Consider the following 22,392-nt stretch of genomic DNA (forward strand, 5'->3'; position numbering starts at 1 on the left):
CACCTTTCATTTAGCAACTTCAATGGTCGTTATAACGATCTACGTTGCCAATGTTACATATCATTAAGTCAAGGGGCCTCCTTGGCCGAGTGGTTAGAGCATAGCGCTCAAAATCACACGGCCTCTCACCTCTGTCGGCGCGGGTTCGAATCCCGCTCGCGCCGGTAAGTGAGAAAGTTTCCCAGTTTACTTTCGTAAGGTCGGTGGTCTCTTCCCAGGTGCATTGTATCTGGGTTCTCTCTTCCACCAACAAAAACTGGGCGCCACCATATAACTGAAAAATTGTTGAGTGTGGTGGAAAACATCAAATCAAATCAAATCAAAATATATTCGGTGATTCTAATTGGATAAACATTTATAAACGTAAAATTAAAGATTTGAAAGACAAACAGATAGCGGAATTCAGTTATAAGTTATTGAATAACATATTATGTAATAATGCATATATTAGCAAATGGAAAAAAGATGTAAAGAATGAATGTACACATTGTAAGCAAGTTGAGACTATAAAACATCTAATTTACGAGTGTGATAATGTTTTAAATATATGGAACACTGTTAGCAGTTGTATATCCTTCAAAGTTCAATGGAAACACATTGTTGTTGGATTTTTTCTAGAACAAAATGATAAAACCAAATCCTTAAATCTACTTATTACTTATATAGCCTACAGAATATACAAACATAAAATGTTATGTAGATTAGATTCTTTAAGTGAAACGACTTTTAATATGTATAATCATGTTAAAAAATCATTATGTTTCTATACATCAGTATTGAAGTATATAAATGCAAAAGATCATAAATTTTTTGAACATCTTTGTAAATTAATGTAACTTGACTGCTGTGAAGAGACCAGTATAAACTATCCTTATTTATCATTATAACTATACGGTCAACTTAGGACTACATTGTTTATATATTATTCCTTGAGTAATTTCTATGTTATTCTACTGTTGATATATCTACATCAACGTTGTATATGATATTTTTATGATTTCGAAAAATATTTGATATTATGTATTTTCATATAAATTATATATATGCCTTATATAAAATAATATTATGATAAAATAATTTCAATCCAATGGACACCTGGCACCATTGGTGAGAATTAAGAGGGAGTATCCGAGGATATTTTATCCCAAATAGTATAAATGATGAAATTATAAAAAAAAATCAAATCAAAATCAAATCATTAGGTCAAATGCTGTATGACGTGCTTCAAGCCGATTGTTAGGCCTTTCCTGGCACACTGATTTTGACTACGGATAACTCCGTTTACCTGATCAAGATATAGCGCTTACGGCAGATGTGATCGGTCAACAAGGGATGCTTACTTCTCCAAGGGTCCGTGTTTGCCCAACTCTCTGTTTTGTATTGCTTATAGGAATTATGAGATTGATTACTGTTCGTTATCTTCGCCTTTCATCGTAAAATGGTATTTATCAATATGAATGTTGATGTTTTTGAAGAAGCAAACAAAAAACCACCTTTTTTTTATTACAACAGGAAGTTATCTACGAGTTCAATCACTTCGTGTTCAATGTTCCACGTGTGATATAACGATTACATGGGATCCTCCGTATAGGGACCAGGATCTGGTGTCGGGGTACCAAGTCATTACATCAGAGTACCACATCGTTACAGGAGGGTACCTACGTCTTACGCAGTCAGAGACGGTTTCTGTTGGGAATAAGACGGAATACACGACACCTTGTAAACTACAACCTGGACGGCTATATAGAATTGACATCCGATCTAAAATTCTCTTAAGAGATCCCGAACAGGAAATGAATGTAGATCACAGTTACAACATAATTCTAGGTAACTAATACTGAAGGTAATATATTGTTAAGCGATTCAATATAGATTTAGACTCTCTTATCCAGAGGCGGAACAAGAAAATTTTCAAAGGGAGTTTTGACCCAAGTTTGCGCTTTTTCCGTTCAAAAGAAGGGTGTTGGAAATTCCAATATAGCAAAAAACACATTTTTTTCTAAAACTATTCTAACAAAGCGGGGAATTACAACCCCCGTAACTCTTCTAAATCCGCCAGGGAATTCCTAACATAAAATTCTAGGTAAGTTGAAAAATATTTAAACATATAAGTATTATACGAAAACGTGTACATTAAATGTATACAACCTATTTTTTTAATCACCTCTCTTTTTATTATATATTAGTAAGCCTAGAAAAAACAATATCATAAGCAAAATGATTAAGGGTGTAAGTCTGCTAAGCAAAACTACAATTTGTCCGCTATGGAAATAAATATTAACGGCAAGCTAAAACTTAACTTTATGACTAACGGGATTATTTCGATCAGCTTCTTTATCGTCAATGGCCGTTCATAACACACTGATTTTGACTACGGATAACTTCGTTCACCTGATTAAGATATAGGGCTCACGTCGGGTGTGACCGGTCGACAGGGAATGCTTACTTCTCCTAGGCACCTGATCCCACCTCTGGTATATCCAAGGATGCGTGTTTGCCAAACTCTCTGTTTTGTATTGCTTATAGGAATTATGAGATCGATCACTGTTGGTTATTTTCAACTATGTGTGTGTGTGTGTGTGTGTGTGTGTGTGTGAGAGAGAGAGAGAGAGAGAGAGAGAGAGAGAGAGCATCGTTACATATGGTATAATCGCTTCTGTTAACTCCGTAGTAAACATGGCATTCAAACTCTTAATTCGGTTATACAGGGAATACTTAACAATATTCCTTTGATTAAAGCAAGTTACACAAGACTACAATTTGCAGGTTTAATCACACCTTATACATGGATTATGGATGTACTCACAATTAAGGTGCAATAGATAACCTTTCCGCTTTTCTCATCAGCATGACTGATTAAATTGACAAAATAGTACATGTATTGTAGAATAAATTCCAATTTGTAAGAATTATGACATCTGCCCCTTTTGGAGAAGGATTTTATCTACAGATCCTCTTTAGGAATGTCATATAATATCAAATAGAAACAAAGTCACTACAGTATTACACAAGTACAATATATTGTATTGTCAAATGATAGTTCTCGTTATTATTGAGTCCATATTTGTGCTCCATTCGAACCAGTCAATCTCTCCATGAGTTACCGGTAGTTATATTGGTGAGTAGCTCGTAACGTTTTAACTCGTACACAGACACAAGCATAGTCACACATATACACATACAGAAACACATACATACACAGGCGCTCGTATGTGTTATTAATCTTAAATCTTCGTAGGGGTTTACATTTTCTCGAATCAATATTTAGACTATAATTGGGATTTTCACACAATACCATTGGTCTATTGCGTTTAAAACATTTTAAACATCAAGTAATGCCTTGAATTGAGGTTTTTAACCCATCATTGTTGCGTTATGCATTACCAAATTACATAGGGGAATAACTTTTCGCATATTCTTTAACAGAGCCACTAAGACCTGGACCAATCCTACGCAGTTTGAGTAACTCCTCGGCTGACAATTTGTATTTAAGATGGGAGGCATCTCGACAGAATAGCTTTGTTAGCCGCTACAGAGTCACGATAGGGAACCGTAGTCAAGAAACAACAGCCAGTGTTCCGGAGATCTACTGGGAGGAACTTCTGCTGCCCGTCACTCTGTATAACGTCACCATTACAGCTATCAGTTACGGATATATAACTAACTATCCTTCTTACGGAACGAGGGAGAGTCTTCCATCTACAGACTGGATACACACAAGGGAAAGTACGTATATTCCATTAAATTTCATAAATGTTTTCTAGATTATAATTTTTCTTTCTTTGCCTTCCTATTGTGTATATAGACACACCGGGGACGCGTTTTACAAAAAAAAGTTACGACTTACGACAAACTCCAAATGCAAAATATTTCTTTAAAATATTGAAAATTAAGCCTCGGAAAAGTTTTACTTTATTCACTTTTAGGTCATATGAAACGATTCCTATCAGTGGTATTTTGCTTTATATACATAAAGATAGGTATGAATGAAAGTCAAATAGCGTTTAATAAAAAATATATTGACTTTGGATTGATAAGAAATAAAGCTGTAAACTTGCACATGGAATGAATTTGTTAACTCTTATCGTTCTTGATTCTGCGTGTTCGTGACGTCACAACGACCCATCGATGTAAACAACGCAATGAAAATAGTGTAGGCCTACCGTTTTGTTCAACGAAATATCTCACTACATTAAATAGATATAGACTAATTTCTGTTTTCTGACGAACTGCCCGATTTGTGGTTCAACCATATCAGTTTAAACCAGTCAGGAATGATGCACGGGAAGCGAATAACCTTCTTCAGCAGAGGGTGATATTGAAGAAGTCAACACTGCTCAGACACCTGAAGTATGGTAACTACTACCCCCCTCCTTTTCTGACCTTTTTTCCGGGGATAATTTCTCCTCCAAAATGCATGGATCCCATGCAAATTTCGATTTATGTAATCCTTTTCCATTTTTTGTAAGCTTTAGAGATTGGCCTTAGAACTACCGGTAATAATAAAGCTGATAGAAGGCCAATCTCTAAATCTTACAAAATGTGGGAAAGTCAAACGATTACATAAATCGAAATTGGGATGGGTTAGACAGGGAATCCACATATTTTTGAGAAATCATCGTCGATAAAATCAGAAAGGGGGTAGGGGTAGTTCTGTCCATACAACATATGCAGGCCCGTGGATTCCAAGACCCCATGCCATCAGATACTGAAGTTTGACTATCATTTTAAAAAGATTAAAAGTCGTATGAACTTGTGTACATTTCTTTTATGATTTATCGTAATTAAAATAGTCTAAAAACTGTAATGGTAATCCCATTTTCCTTTTTATACGAATAACCACAATATTGAAATAACGCTAAAATATTCTGGTAGGTGTAGAATGTCCTAAATGTTTCAAATGTATTATGGATGTCATCTGTTGTACTAGCGCACGGTTCTTCATAATCAGCTAGTGTTTCCTCGTGTGCCCCAATTTAAGTATAAAATTCACAATTCGTTCAGTGTTTTAATGGGGGGATGCTTCATGATTTTCATTTTGGATTTCAGAATGAAATGTTAATCAACATTTTTAATTCAACTAGATCTTATAATTGATAATAAGAAAATAAAAGTTACATATTTTGGGGATATTAGTGTAGCTATATTACACGTATAGACCTAATAAGTGTGAAACTATACGAATAACATTGACTGATAGAGTTTGTAATGTAGATAAAATATGAAAATAGATTATAATTTTGAGTAGATTTATTCAAAGTTCACGTTCATAGATGGAATGTATTTTTGTGATTACAATGATAACCAACCTTTATGTAATTTAGTAATACATGCATACTTCCAGTGTCTCCGCTTTAACTATTATAAGCGGTTGACTTTACTTTCTATTTTGATTTGTCTCAGTCTTTGGAAAATAAAAAATGATTGGCACAGCATCTGATTTTAAATTGATCCATTTGTGTCCCCATTGTTTGGCTACCGACGGATGTACTGAAGTACAGTGTTCATGGCAACAAATCCATCGCGTCGGAGATTTCGTACCGATATGTTTTCTTTTAAATCTGGTATCCCCTGGGAATAGGTACATATGCGCCCTCTTCTACGACCTAATACGTGTATATGTAGTACAATTAAATGCAGCACAATTTGGCATTTTTCAAGTTAATACTTCGTTATACCATGTTATAAGTCTATAGTTGTTTACATCACAGTGGGTCTTTTTGACGTCATCAGCAAGGGAGATAAGTCGCGATCATCAAAGATCATTTTCGTGATCGAGTATATTTGATCAGCTGTTATGACGTTATAATGCATTGAATTAAAAAAAATTAAAATGAATTCTTGTTTAATAAATCATGATTAATGAATTTCCATACTTAACTCAATTTCTTCAGGATATCGTTTCATATGACCTTTAAAGTAATGACTGTGTAATATAATTTAAGACTTGTGACTTTGCCGTAAGTTGTTTTGTAAAACGGCCCCCAGGCTCTTAGTAATCTTCCTAGATACCGGAAGTATAAATGTTATTTGGTTGTTCACAACATGTGCAGAACATAGATTGTCTTGGAATATTTTGATTACGTTCGCTACCATTAAACCTACAATAAACCCTGTACGTCTTGTGGTAACTCATTGGTAGAGCGTTCGCTCGTGAGTTCGAGCCCTAAGACGCTAAAATAGGTAGTGATTGTTCCAGCACCATACGCTCAGCATTTGGAGGTGGGAATCACGGGTCTTTCGGATATGACCTTACCAACGGAGATCTCGTGTCGCGGCAGACGTTGACACGATAAGAAAAAACCTCATTGATACGGTCTTGAGCGTTGAGCATATTGTGATGAAAATATTGTAAGGTGGATTGAAACATACTTTATGATAGACCAATCAGATGGTGTAATTCTTATCCAATCAGCATTGTTTAGCCATCCAATCATAATCTTAGTATAAGTAGCCAATCATTGTTGATCAACCTAAGACCAAAGGGTATAAATAGAGCCGTCCTGTCATCTTCAGTTAGTTTGTTGGTACTCGAACTCGATTGAGGTCTTTTGACTGGTAGTATTGAGTTGGTATTCAGGACAAGCGTGGGGTTGTGTCGGAAAGCAACAGAAATGTTAACTAGGCCACTCAGCTCCTACACTTGGTCCTTTGTGTCTTTGTGACTTTAGAATTATGTCTTGGTGACTTGTTTCAGGGATAGTGTCTCGGTGACTTTCCCGGGTGATAGGACGGTAGAGAGCTTAGGTTAGGTGGCTGCAGACAGTGTCGGGAAACAACAGAATTGTTTGTTATACCACGCAGTCTGTAGCTACTTAAGTTATACATGTATTTGTGATTTCTCGTATCAATTAGTCTGATTGTTTTTTACTATTAGCTGATGGTTTGTTTAATGATCATCCAAGTAGGACCAAGGAAAATATTATTCCGGGTTTTAGTCAGTTAGGCTATCCTGGTTTATTTATTAACGTCAATGTTATTGTTCCTGTTCGTCTGCAACGAAGATTGATATATGACAGTAAGTGTATTATAATTGAACTTAATTTCTTAGGAAGGAAACCTAAGCGAACTCATCAATTTTCTGATCATTTATTAGGTAAATACGTTACAATAGGTCTAAAGTTGTGGTATTTCGTCTACAACTGGTGACATCTCAATACGAGTGAAAAATTCTCGATGGGACGTAAAACACCACTGTACGCCACAATGTGTGTAATCTTACTATGTTACAAGTAATATATGTCAGTAGTATGAAACAAATTAAGTAAAATATCGAACTTTCGTTTGCACACCAGCGCAACTGCAGTGAACATTTCAAACAATTATATTTTAGTTGTTAAAGAGAATTTTATAATATTATTGATATATTTATGACAATAAGATTTAACAACCACATCATAGCTTGGGCTTCAGTCTTGAGGTGACTGGTTATGTCTAGTTTGAAATCTTGTTATCACGCTGATGTTTCTGTTCTAGAACATCGCTTAATATTTCTGAAATTAAACTGGATGAATTGTGTAGAGGGTGGGTAACGTTTGCACATGCAGAATTGTTTACATCTTGATTTATATCTCGAAAAAGTGGTAAGTGTCACAATATTCTATCTCTGCATGACGCATAAGGCTATACACATAGCATTGAAGGTTCTTTATCGTAACAGCGCCTGCCCTGATATTTTTACAATCATATCCTAAAGGCTCGTGGAATCACTTCTACAGCCATACGTTTAGTAAATATGAGTTAGAACTGTATCGATTGGGTGCATGGGGATTATAAGACCCATTAAAGCAAATGATAATCCTTGTATGAAAGCCTTGGAATTCGCTGTTTATACAAATACCCATGCCACTCACAGTAAGTAGGACATTTGTATCATTGAACCCGGGGGTCACATCCATGTATTTGGGGGAAATAGCGATTCCTTGTTAAAGTGGGGGAAATTTCTTAATATATAGAAATAAGAAAAATAAGCAAAATGTTGAAAATAATATAACAATATTATTAATAATATTCTATCATTAATATTATTTTATCATTGATATATCAGGAAAATAATTTTACAGAATCTCGTATATCTACTTTCTCTCCCAGAAGGCGCCACCCGGAAGTTTAGACATTGCGTACATTATTCTTTTCACCAAATGAATTTATATATGTCTGTATACATCTACCTTGAGTCGTTTTGTCAACTGATAAGAGGTATAGGCCCTCCGCAAACGATATAGGTGTTACCTTTCTGAAGCAGAGAAAAGTATTTATACTGGCTGATTCTTTTCGTGTTTGACAAATTTAAATTCTTTGACTGTGTACTATTTGTGTGTGTCTATAAACTGCATAAACATGTAATTGGAATTTCGGACTTGGATTTCTCGAAGAAAAAAATTAAACTTAAGTATGTGTTTTCTTTTATTTGAGCAATTGTAATCTAAGTTAAATCTCAGAGTCAATTCCAAGTTTGAAAGTAAGATTATTGCGAAAAAGTCAGGCTTGTTGTTTATTAGGTTTTCGTGTTGGGTGGGTCCCTAATTGAACTACACTGTTAATAAATTTGCATGGCGGGCTTAGATCTGAAAATAATTTACATATTTTAAGTTGTAACCATTCTCGGAAATGTCCCATTAGAGGGCCCCTAATCAGATTCATACTTTACCAATGAAAATATGAATCGGTCAACAGTGAATTAATTAATGTGGTTGAGAATGTGATTCGATCCATTCCAGTGAATTCAAAATCAAAGACACCACAGAGTATATCAGATATGCTTCGTACTTAGATATTTTATTGAAAATAGATATGAATGTTAAACTAGCAACTCTGTTTATCACAAAAGGGATCAAATGTCAAGGTCGTAGTACTACTTAGTAGGAGAACCTTGTAAGCAGGATACAAACCGAAACTAAACTTCAGGATATTGAAACTTTACATTTGATCACCATGATGAAAGGGAGACACCTATTGTTTTTCAAGGTTACACGTCAAAGGTCAAGGTCGCAATATCACTTAGTAGGAAAACCTCGTAGACAGGATACAAATTAAACCATAAGATCCAGGATATTGAAACTTGGTCCATTTAATCACCATGATGATAGGAAGATGCTTACTGTTTTTCAAGGTTAGAGGTCAAAGGTCAAGGTCGCAGTGTAACAGAAGGAAACCTTGTTGACAGGATACAAATCGAACCGTAAGCACCAGGATGTTGCAATTTGGTACATTTGATCACCATTATGAGATGAAGCTTCCTATCATTCTTAAGGTCAAATGTCAAGGTATTACTTAGCAGGAAAACCTTGTAGGCAGTATACAGACGGAACTGCTGGAGCTAGGACTGTCAAAATTGGTACAGATACAATTTATGCCAAGTGGAGGATGCCTATTGTTTCTCATGTCAAATGTCAAGGTCGTAGTAGCAAGATACAGACCGAACACTTGGGGCTAATACCATCAAAATTGGTACGCATATATTTTATGCCTAGTGAACATATTACATAGAGAGTACATGCCTTGTCTGTTTTTACAATGCAAACAAAGTATGTCACACCCTGATGATTATACTGATACTACTTGAAGCCAAGTTCTATAAATCATGGTGCGAGACAAACACTTTATATTAGCTTTTCACGGGCGTATTATGTACTGTTGGAGGTACTCTTGTTAAATCGAGACAAACCACTGTCAAACACGTTAATGTTACAGGGGTTTCAGCAGTCTCGTTTAAAGTAAACGAAACGATCTGGTTTGCCAATACAACCTGGCATTGGATCAAATGCTTGTCTGACGTGTTTCATACCAATTATTAGGCCGCTTTTGGCAAACCAATTCTGACTACAGATTGCTCCTTTTACCTAATCAAGATATAGGACTCGGATGTGACCGGTCGACAGAGAATGCTTACTCTTCGTAGGCACCTGATCCTACCTCAAGTATATCTAGGGATCTGTGTTTACCTAAATCTCTATTCTGTATTTCTTATGGGAGTTATGAAATTGATCAATGTTCGTTATCTTCACATCTTGTTGATAGAATGAGGTGTTTTCAGAATCTCAATTATTAGAACTTATCAGAAAAAACAATTCGACTATTTTCGTGCTCATTATCACTAGCCGACTCCCTCTAACTGGACAAAAGTTTTTCTTATCGTGTCCGTCAATCTTCATCTTCATTTGGCTAGATTCTGAGATTGTAATAGCTTAAGATGCTGTTACATCGTCATCCTTTGATGTTTTCAAATACAAATGAATATGCTTTAATGTTTTGCTACCTGCCAATTTAAGTTTCTTTTACAATAATGATTTCAGTTGTGCGACACTATGGTAGTCTTCAGTGGATGTGTATAACGACCCCGTTTTCAAATGCAGTTTATGAACATATACTGAATGATTTCGCAACACATTGTAAACAGCATCTTCCGACTTTCGACGTTTATATAATTTTCGTTTTATTTAGAAATATTGGATTAATGTATTGAGATTTTTTTATAATGATTAAGAGGAAAACAAATGGTTTTCATTATTCGGAATGGATCCGATAATACGACCGTAGAAACTCTAAAAATACCCCCTCTGGTGTAGGTGTGATACCTCATGAAGTTTAGTCCCTCTATTTGAAAACTACATTTTCCTGAAATAAACACGAATATTATTTTTTTTTTCTTGTGTATATCCAGGTCAGTACACTGGAAAGGCATACATGTCTTATGGAGATGGGGATTACGTCTTACGAGGAGATGACGTCACGAGTGGGCCCCTTAGATCCCCTACAACAGTTTACGTCGGAGATGGATCGGATGGAGGGTTCAATTCAGTTTTTGTACGTTTTTTTTTTTTTTTTTAGAATTATGTTATAAATAACAAGTTTTTTTTTTCGAACACCACAAAGGTATTGTAAAACAATTTTTATTGGAATACTGTGCAACTTTGATTAACACATTTTCTTTTGAAAAATGCAGTTAACTTTAAACTTTTTAAAACTCTTCTTGATATGGTCGGTTTAGTATATACTTCAGGCAAATATAAACATAAACATAACTTTGGTTCATGGGGTGTCTTCATTGTCGTTTTATGATTTATCTTTATATTTTATGCCCAAGCAAACATTCAAGGACAATCGATATTCAAACTTCGAGTTTCAAATTCTCATCAAACCAATCATCATGAGATAAGTCGGTAAAATATTAATCAATCAGATTCTTCTTCTTTTGATATTATAGGAGTTATGAGATTGATCAATGTTCGTTATCTTCACCTTGTATTGAAATGAATCAGAAATATGGATGTATCACACATCAGTCAGAAATGGGAAGAGAAAGGAAAATATTTTACATGGAAAGGTGACTATAACGAACAGTGATCAATCTCATAACTCCTATAAGGAATATAAGATAAAGAGTTGGGCAAACACAGACTCTTGGATATTACAGAGGTGGGGCCAGGTGCCTAAAAAGAGTAAACAGCATCTGAGCCTCTCATCAGATAAACGAAGGAATCCGTCTTCAAAGTCAGTTTGTAAATAACGTCCTAACAATTAAACCAGAATCAACTATCATCGCTCAATATGTTTTATGTGTTTTCAATTTTCAATTTAAGGTGATTTATGAAGTGTAATTGTAATTATGCGAACTGTATTCACATTTAGTTATATTGTATGTCTTTGGTCAGCACACTATGGGGTTGGGAGGTTGAGGTAAGTTTGGGGTTGGGAGGTTGAGGTAAGTTTGGGGTTGGGAGGTTGAGGTAAGTTTGGGGTTGGGAGGTTGAGGTAAGTTTGGGGTTGGGAGGTTGAGGTAAGTTTGGGGTTGGGAGGTTGAGGTAAGTTGGGGTTGGGAGGTTGAGGTAAGTTTGGGGTTGGGAGGTTGAGGTAAGTTTGGGGTTGGGAGGTTGAGGTAAGTTTGGGGTTGGGAGGTTGAGGTAAGTTTGGGGTTGGGGGGGTTGAGGTAAGTTTTCTGTCACCGCTCCTTTCTCACCTGACGCTTTCTAAGAAATGTATAATGTTGCCCGGTAACCATATTAAGATAAACCCAGACAGTTACAGATTATTATTTTTTAAAATTAGAAAACAGCTCAATAATAAAGCACTGTCTTCAAATTGCTTTTTGTTATATTACAAGCTTATGTAAACTTAAGATAAAGATGTATATCTTTACATACAATGAATTTGGTTAAATCATGAAGTTGCACGGACCACTATATGACAAAACCGGACTTCTTGAAATTGATGTTAACGGCGAAAAAACGCGACAATTGTAAAATTGAGACGTCAAATAGTATTGTGAAAATTTGAATGGACATCTTTTTGATTTCATTTGCGATCACATCTATGATTTCTAAATCAAAAGTGGCGTAACATTTTAGATTTATTGACTATGAGTTCATTGACCTGTATTTTCTTGGACTGTTCGTTATCTTCACTTTGCACTTAAAGCCCGGTTTCCCTTCCAACCTAAAAAATTCCTCACTTCGACAGGTAGTAATATCCGCTGTCGGTAATACATAGTGATAACTAACATATATATTTTTTTATTTTTAATAAATTTCAAATAATTTTACACACACATACATATCCATAGAAAGAAACTTATCTAAAGAGATGCAAGATATGGAGAGAAACGGATTTCTATAGCTTTCGATGAATGTTGATTGTTGTAGGGTCTTTATCAAACATTTGTTCAAGTCGTTATACGAATTTTAAAGGGCCTCCGTGGCCAAGTGGTTATAGCATCGCGCTCAAAATCACACGGCCTCTCACATCTGGTCGGCGCGAGTTCGAATCCCGCTTGCGCCGGTAAGAGAGAAAGTTTACTTTCGGAAGGTCGGTGGTATCTTCCCAGGTACATTGTATGTAGGTTCTCTCCTCCGGCAATAAAAACTGTGCACCACCAGATACCTGAACAATTGTTGAGTGTGGCGGAAAACAGCAAAAACAAACAAACAACTTTAAAATAGAATTATCGACTAATTACACTCCTTTTAGGGTATGATAACTTACATTTAGTACAAAGAAAACGACATTCTTTGCTAATCAATCACGATAAATCTAAATTGTAGATTTTGAATACTTTTGTACGTTTGGTACTAATCAGTTCAATACCACCAAACACGCTAAATTGTGAATTCGCTAGGCTTTATACACACACGCAGATATATATACACTGTATAACAGGGTTTTTTTTCGCGTGTATCTAATTTCTGCTTTGTTCGCGACGATTTCCGAATCGTGGAAATTAAATCCGCGTACATTTGATACACATTTGTTTTTATAATAGAGTTATATAATATACAGGTACACTGTAATAGTACGGTGAAAGTTATGTGTTCAGTGTGCTTTGATTCTTTCTATATCCGACATGCGTCAGGTACATGTAACAGGTATGTAAGTCTCGGTGTTTATTTAATAAAAGACAAGCTAATCAAATGGACCTCGTTCTTTACTTCTATCAATGTAAAATTATATCTGAGCTACTCATACATGTAATGGTACATGGTTTATGGCTATTTTAAACTGAAAATAATTATCGATAAATATTTTGAATTAGTACCATTACAGCTAACGAACATTGATTTATGTTATTATACTGCCAAATTGCACGTATTTACAACATGCTTGAGTTAAAAAAAAAGTGCAAAATTGTTTTTGAAAACTGGTACGCAACACAGGCGTGTGATCAGCTGAGTGCGTCATCCGAAATTGACGAGATGAAGGTCGATCTATCTCTCCCGAAAGAAGCCACTTGGAGCGAAGTGGCCGACAAACCAAAGCTCTATGATTACGTGCTAACAAAACCCGAAATCGTCAGAAATGGATACAGAGAAGCAGTAATATCATTCATATTGAGATTGATTATAATTGCGACAGTAACCCAGAAATCGTGTTAATCATTTCATTGACTGAAGTTTTGCATAAAACAAACTAAGAGCTACTCGTACAAATGCTGGCTTTCCTCACAATTCTTTTATAACCTTAAATAATCGTGAAATATATTTTCTTATTACTTTGAAATAGTGACAATTTGATTCGCGTAAATTTAATATACTTTTTAGGTTCTGATTCGCGAAAACAAAACCTGATATACGGTATTTATATGTCTGGTTGTTCATGTCGTTGGTCGTTTTAGTGCTTTGTATAATTTTTTGTATTTGACCTTGTATCCATGTTGTGGATCCGACACTTTTAGGTATCGGGTGTTGTTGGAACTTGGTGCTTATATATATATATATATATATATATATATATATATATATATATATAAGCACTAAGTTCCAACAACACCCAATACCTAAAAGTGTCGGATCCACAACATGGATACAAGGTCAAATATAAAAACTTAGTGCTTATATATTTATATTTATATATATAAACAAACATAAGGTTGGGTGTTATAATTGTTTGTTTGTGCTTTATATATATATATATATATATATAAGCACTAAGTTCCAACAACACCCGATACAAAAAAATATTTTTATCACTTCGTACAGTTTTGGATCAGCTCTTTGGACGAATAAGGCATGTCCTAATCCGCTCCACTTTTAAAGACCAAAAACATGTAGTCTGCGTTGTAAATACATTTGTAGATTAGTGTAGTTGTAGTGCTACATGTATTTATATGTAGTTTTTGTTATTATTCTTTGCTGATATTGGCCACATTATGTAATTCTTTTCGTTTGTCCTGAAGAAGGGCCGGGTCGTCCCGAAAATTTGACAATCTGGTTGTTCGTGTCGTTGGTCATTTTAGTGCCTTGTTTATTTATATATATATATATATATATATATATATATATATATAATTTTAGATTGGTTCTAATGGCGTTATTGGACTTGGAGAAATGTTCAACAGCATCACAGTACATGAAATGGATTCCATCAAACTCAAAGACAAACGAATCATTTGTCCTTTTTGGACGGATCTATCGCCAGGCAACAATGGGAAAGTGTACTATAACTCATATAGAAGGTATGTTACTCACAAAACACGATTGTTTCAAAGTAAAGTATTACAAAATCAAATAATGTGGCTCACTACACTATATAAGACTTTATCATATTAGTTCTAAATGATTTGATCATGAAATATATATCTAATTAGTACATTTGTGAAAAAGGCAAATATATGGAATTTCAAAGAGAAATACATGATTTTTAAAATTTATATTGGTCTTTCAATTGGCGATATAACTTCATGAAAAGCGAAGATAACGAACATTATAAATTTCGTCGAAAAGTATGCCAGATGATGGGCTAGATATGATCTAATTTGCCTAAACAACCTATCATTGGATGAAATGCGGTCTGATGATTTTCATACGAATTGATATGCCGTAATTGCACACTGATTTTGACCACAGATTACTCCGTTTACCTGTTCCAGATATAGAGTTTAAGGAGGTGTGACTTGTCGACAGGGGTGCTTACTCCTTCTAGGTACTTTATCCTAGCTCTGGTATATCTAAGGTCAACGGGGTTGTAGATATATAGGGAGTACAGGATTGATCACTTTTTTTAATTTTCATCTTTCATATTAATAAATTACACAAAAGACACTAGTGAATTTGAACTCGGAATCTGCAGATCAGCAAATTGATATCTTATCCTCTAAGCTACCAGACAAATCGATCGACACAAGTGATTTCACGAAACATTTGAATCGCCATTTTGTGATGTATTGTCATGAGATATATGACATATAAGATAGACATGTTGTTTATTGAAGTGTTCGTACGCACGAGTGTTACTGGCCAATGATGTTTGGAGTAAGAAGTGTAAAAGGTTCGTTTGGACACTATTCTTTCAGGAAAGCACTTTAGCTTTGGCAAAATTTACCCTTCCGTCATGCCACGACTCAGCGAAAACCAACATAATCGTGCTGTTGGGATGCTTCAAGCTGGAATGCCACAAAATATCGTAGAAAGACACTTTGGAGTTCATCGGAACACCATCCAGTCATTATGGAGACGTTTCCAACAATCTGGTAACAGTCGGGATCGACCACGTTCTGGGCGTCCTCGTATGATGTCACGTCACGTCGACAAGACAACCACATTAGACTTGTGCACCTGAAACATCGTTTCCAGACAGCAAGTTTGACTGCTCGTAGCATTCTTGGACTTCGACCAATCAGTCCAAGAACTGTGCGTAATCGTTTACCAAATCGGCCAGTGACATTGGCTGATTTAGGTCAGGCTTTAACCAACATCTGTAACAACATCCCTCAAGCATTTCTGAACACTTTAGTGGCATCAATGAGGCACCGTTGTTAAGCATGCGTGCATGTAAATGGTGGTCACACGCGTTATTAACTTTATTAATTCAAGTTCCAATATCAGTGTCTTTCGAGTGTGCTCAAATTGACGTTATTTGACGTTAACATTAATGGATTATGAAATGTTGTAACGAATACATTTGTTAACAGTATTACAAAAAATAAAATTTGTTCATTATTTTTTATTATTTTTTCATATATTAAATAATGCACAGTTTCTTTTTCCCGCTAGTATAGTATAGGGGTTTAAAATGAAACATCTATAACAAAGGCAACAATCAAAATATTTTCCAGGAATGATTTTCTGAATCTATGCTACAGACGAAATAATGTATCATACATTTCCGATACATTTTTATACATTTTATCTTCACAGGGGAATAGAGGGAGCTAATGTAGACTCGGTGTTCATGGATAAAGCGGACAGTATTGTTAAGCAGCATTTCAAGGATCTGAGAGATTTCAAAGCCACGTGGCTCGTGAAAGTTACGTGGGAAAACATGACACTGTATGGAAATGAGGAACAGGTATTGTGTTTAATGAATAATTAATTGTTGAGAATTAAGTCATTATACATTAAGGTTGACGTGATGTCGTAAATACCGTACATCCGTTTTGACAATTGCCCGGGATATCTAAATCCGTCTGCCATTTAGCTGTTTCCAGCTCTGAGCCAGAAAATAGATACCGTCCCCTATAAAAATGTACATCACTATAGGTACAATGTACTCATATTGTGAGAATTTTGGAGCCTTAAGATTTACCAAGGAGATGACCAAAGTGAAGATTGTTTATTAGGAAATTATAAGGAATGCATGGGAACACACATATAATAAAGGACCCAGTTCAGATGTACACTCCATGCACCTTAAATGTAAAGTAAACCGACAATTGAATTGCTTACCGTGAAGACTCTATAGTACATTTCAGAGATTTTAATTTTTCCCGCGTCAAACCCAGAACGTACAGCTCCTTTGTCAGACTCAAAACTGAAGATGTGCAGGTCTTTAGAATAAAACCTTGTCACGGTACATATTGACACGATTGTTCTGCTCAATGTACAGATCAAGCTTTCTGGCACTTCGATGAAAGCTGATGACGTTTAGATATTAGTCAAACATTTATGCAAACTAAATTAGGCTTTAAGAAATAAACACTTCTGCGAAAGCAATTATTTTCCATACCCTTTTCAATGAGAAACTTAATATTGTCTCTTAAAATGGATATTTTATGAACATCTTTGATATTGAACTTTCAAATCCACAAATCCACAAACCCTGAGTACACTGATGGAATATCCACACAAAGCTCATTTAACTTTCGTTTTTAGAATGTCACATTCCAATGTTTCCTCATCACGGATGGAGAGAATACTTTTACAGTCATCAACTACATAGATGTAGATTTAAAACCGATAAGCAATCGTAAAATTTCCATAGGATATCGTTACAAACAATTTATCACTAAGAACTCCTTCACGAACCAGAAAGGAGCGTTCAGAATGAGTGTAGTCCCAGGAAACAGAGGTAAGTAATGCATTTCGAAATTATTATTGGGAAATGACAAATAGATTTCGTCATCAAGAATATGTGGTATATCACAAATAGTGATGGGTCATCTTTATATTTGATCCATCCTAAGACAATTCTTTTACTGTTCTAAAGTGGCTATTTTGTCGTTGTTTACCAGGGGGGCGTGGTTTCTGGATTTACAAAATGACAGAGGACGTACAATTGAAGAGAGATGAAAAGGAATGTTTGTTATGGCACTCTTATAACATAGAAAATCGAATACATAATAAATTGTCACCCGTCTTAAATGACATTGAATGTCCTTGTGATCCTCGTCTATTGAGGTTTGATCCACGTTACGTCATCAACAGATTTGACCGCGTGAACAGAGTGCTGTGTTATGCTTCAATGACCCTAAGAACTAATGTGGTAAGCTTTTATTTTCCTTTCCCTTGATGTTATACTGACCTAAACATAAATTTGAAATAATCTATGATCACCTCTGAAAATTGATACTTAATATGCCTTATAAATGGAAGTTTGTATTCCAAGAATAATGTCATCTTTGTTTAGGACCTTTGAATCGTCTCGAATTATTCATACAAGTCTATGATTTTATAAATCAATGTAAAATAGTATTGCATTTATTCTTTTTTGTATTTATCAGGAATGTTGCTTCAGGATGTTCGCCGATACGGAACACTTAGGTCCCTTACAGCGTTCTCTACCGCTGGCGGGGACAGTCTTGCAGTATAACCCGTTCTTTGAAAGATATCAATACAATAACTTTGACTCAAAGCCCAGAGATCAATGTTGTGGTACAGGTCATTGTGACTTGTACTATAAAGTCCGCCCTATCCCACGGTGTTATTGGAGATCACCTTTCCGACCTGGTAAACTGATGTATAACTAGTATGTTTTAAAACAAATTTTAGTATATTTAGTTCTCCACTGTACTTATAAACCTTTACAGAATGTAAACAGAAGTATAGATATGATTAACCGCATTTTCATACAAAGATGATTTTTGCTTTAAAATATTACGTTCTATTGATTATTGGTCCAATTTATATGCAATTTAAAGCATACAATCATATTATGTAAGAATCAGTCAATGGTTGATTCATAAGAAAATTAAATTATCAAGTATTGATCTGTTAGAATCAGTCAAATGGTTACACCATGCAAAGAAAACACACAACAGTACTAGTATCTGTACTTCTATTCGTTAAGTTCCTGGCCACCAAACCAGAATCATTCTGTCACTATTCGTTATCTTCACCTTCATAAGATAACCTGACTTTTTCCCTAAGAGAATTAACAATTATGAAAAAAGTGAAATACTATAATGTTCTCGTTTAATTACATTTTCTATTGCTTATAGGAGTTATGAGATTGATTGATCACTTATTCACCTTTCATTGAGAGTTTATTACTTGAGGGGTAATTACACTTAAAATGATATAAACAAAGTATAATCTGTTAAAAATCCTATTTGTGAGATTGATTACTGTTCATTGTCTCACTTTTACATTGTGTAAACATTTGTTTTCAAGATTTTCTTTCCTTTCTAATTAATGTCCTTAAATATCAATCAACCAGATGATAATTTATAAAAAAAAAAAAAAAAAAGTTATAGTTATGTTTATTTGTTGCAGTTGTTAGATGATCAATATGTTTGCATGAAAGGTGAATATAACGAACAGTGATCAATCTCATAACTCCTATAAGCAATAAAACATAGTTAGTATATCACAGAGGTATATTTTACAGGAATTAATTTTGGAGATCCTCATATCACTACACTGGATGGTCTGGACTACACATTTAATGGATACGGGGAATACACCATGATCAGGATAAATACCAGCATAACGACCTTTGAACTCCAGGCTCGGACAGAGCTGGCTACGACAGAAAATGGAACTACTATTAATGCTACTATATTTAGTGGCTTTGTGGCACAAGACCAAACGGGCTCAAAAGTACAGGTCGAAATGTCACGAAACAAAAGGGGTAAGAAACAGCGTGATGATACATGATTTAAAACACTGAAAAGGGTCTGCTGTGTTGGGTATAATCGAAAAAAGTTTGAAAGAAAAATCGTAATGGATAGCCAGAAAAAACATAGACATTTAAAATACGTAAGTAGCTTTTGAATATATATTTTAACCAGAAAGACGATGTCTTCTAAAATTTCAAAGATCTTTAAGTAAATCTAACATCATAACAAGATTGAATCGTGTTCTTTGTATTTTTATGAAGCAGAATTTATTTAAAATTTTTACATGAGAAGAACATGTCGCTTTATGTGATCTTTAATAAGACTTAAGAGATTTAGATACATCGAAGATATTTAAATATGAAGAATATTCACTTTCCTTAGCATGCCAGTGAACTCGAAATAAAAGACACCATGTAATCTTCCACAATTGTGGAAGTTTTAATGTACATATATTGTACATTAACGGCAAAATTGATAACCCTCTTTTTCCACGGAGATTTGGGTTAGAATAGGTCGTCAGTAACCTTTGGTAGTCGTACGAGGCTACTAAACAGATAAGACTGCAGATATCGAGGCACCGTGTCACAGCAGGTGTGAAACGATAAAGACCCCGGCTGAACGTGCCGTGCATAATCCTATATTATGCAGTCCTTCACCGGCAATGATAACGTATGAATGAAAACTTCTCGAGCAGGTCGTTAGACAATGTACAGCCAACTGGACGAGTCTTCAGCAGATAGTATGTTTGCCTTTTAACCAAATCGATATCCAAAAGCATGCTATAAAATGTGTTGATGTCAACATCGCGTTTAAAATCAGCATTTTGCAATTTCCATGCAGTCGTTAGGATAAATGTTATGTGACGTTTCATACAAATTGTTAGACTGTCCTTTTCATAATGATTTTAACTAGGGATTACTCCGTTTACTTGATCAAAGACATAATGCACATGGCATGACTGGTCAACAGGAGATGCTTACTCCTCCTAGGCACCTGATCTCCCCCTGTTGTTTACAAGGATTCGTATTTGTATTTCATGTATGATTTATGAGATTTGATTGCACTTCGTTATTTTCATCCTTTTAATTACCATAGCATTCCAATGAAAAATGAACACAGCAAACAGTTATATATTTCACAACTTCTCTCAGGAAGACAAAAGTAAAGAGTTCGGCAAACACGGACGCTGGGCATACCAGAGGTGTGATCAGTGCAAGAGGCGTAGTCATCTCCTGTCGACCGGTCACACCCACCGTGAGCCATATATCTTGATTAAGTAAACGGAGTAATGAGTGTGTAAAAATACAACGGCGTTACACGTCGGACAACATTTGACTAGATCATAGAATTCGCGAAATGCTGTCTTCAAACGAGTGTTGAATCCCCTATAACAACAACTTTTCTTAGTAACCTGTCTCGTTTGAAAACTGATTATAAGCACCATTTGCAGGTGATAATGAAATATTGCTACATAAATATGGAAGTTGACGATTGAGAAGCTGAAGTCATCCCATCTCAATTGTTTGAAATATGTACATTTATTTAACCGTGAAAAACCACGCCAACTCCAAAATGATGACCAAATAAATATTACGAATTGAGTTTTTCGGTTAAGTTTTATTATTTCTTTCCATTTGTTCCGGATTTTGTTTTTACTCCCACCCTATTTACAGTACTTTATTCAATAATACGTGAATTCGTATATTTAAAACCGTTAATGTTAGTTGCTTGCATTTGAAAAAAGTATTCGTGACACTTAATGTTATGATTTCGTGAAAATTACACTGTAATCAAACAGTATAAACATCATGCCGAAATATGTGTTTTTTTCAGGAATGATAATTCGAGTTAATGGAGTGGACCTGACAACTAAATTTGAAAATTCCAACTATACATTCCGAACACCAAATGTGTCTTTGCAGTGGGAAAATCGCACAATATCAGTAACTTTTCTTAACGCCTGTAAGTTAGGGTGCGCTTATTATATAATAATGAAATATTTCGCTACCTCTTCCTCATGTTACCATTAAAGAAACCTGATATATTGATTGATGATATTTTTTCAGATATAACTATGAAAATCAGCGTTGGGAAACGATTCCTGATTTGCGAGACACTAGTCAACAAAAAATATGAAGGTCTAGTATTAGGTTTGATGGGAAACTTTGATGGAAACAAAACGAACGACTTCATTCTCCCAAATGGCACTGTGTTAACAGAAAATGCAACTAAAACCGAAAGGGGCATCTATTACAATTTCGGACAGTTTTGTAAGTATATATATTTCCACATGACATCAAATTTTAATTTTGTTATTTTTGTTATTGTTGTTAATTGCGTATGGCATACATTACAATGTATTTCCATTTAGGGTCTGTCAGTGAAAAGTCTACTCTATTCCACTATGATGACGCCATTTTTGTTAATTGTTGATTATATATATGTTGTTGTTTCTATCAAGGGTCTGTCAGTGAAAAGTCTACTCTATTCCACTATGATGACACTATTTTTGTTAATTATTGACGATATATATGCTGTTGTTTCTATCAAGGGTCTGCCAGTGAAAAGTCTACTCTATTTCACTATGATGACGCTATTTTTGTTAATTATTGATGATATATATG

General features: G+C 35.0%; 1 protein-coding gene across 3 annotated transcripts in view; it reads left to right on the forward strand.

Annotated features, from left to right (window-relative positions):
* The window catches only part of LOC125645547 (uncharacterized), a 67,762-nt gene that overhangs the window by 17,653 nt on the left and 27,717 nt on the right, over positions 1-22,392 (forward strand). For all 3 annotated transcript variants that reach the window (XM_056141544.1, XM_056141546.1, XM_056141543.1), the window contains exons 9-19: positions 1,513-1,827; positions 3,427-3,726; positions 10,664-10,806; positions 14,787-14,947; positions 16,629-16,779; positions 17,583-17,778; positions 17,942-18,192; positions 18,431-18,656; positions 19,537-19,779; positions 21,602-21,730; positions 21,835-22,038. In XM_056141544.1, the coding sequence (XP_055997519.1) occupies positions 1,513-1,827; positions 3,427-3,726; positions 10,664-10,806; positions 14,787-14,947; positions 16,629-16,779; positions 17,583-17,778; positions 17,942-18,192; positions 18,431-18,656; positions 19,537-19,779; positions 21,602-21,730; positions 21,835-22,038 (2,319 nt within the window). The remainder of the gene's footprint in view (positions 1-1,512; positions 1,828-3,426; positions 3,727-10,663; positions 10,807-14,786; positions 14,948-16,628; positions 16,780-17,582; positions 17,779-17,941; positions 18,193-18,430; positions 18,657-19,536; positions 19,780-21,601; positions 21,731-21,834; positions 22,039-22,392) is intronic.

The sequence above is a fragment of the Ostrea edulis genome, chromosome 6, assembly GCF_947568905.1.
Source record: "Ostrea edulis chromosome 6, xbOstEdul1.1, whole genome shotgun sequence".
Lineage (NCBI taxonomy): Eukaryota > Metazoa > Mollusca > Bivalvia > Ostreida > Ostreidae > Ostrea > Ostrea edulis.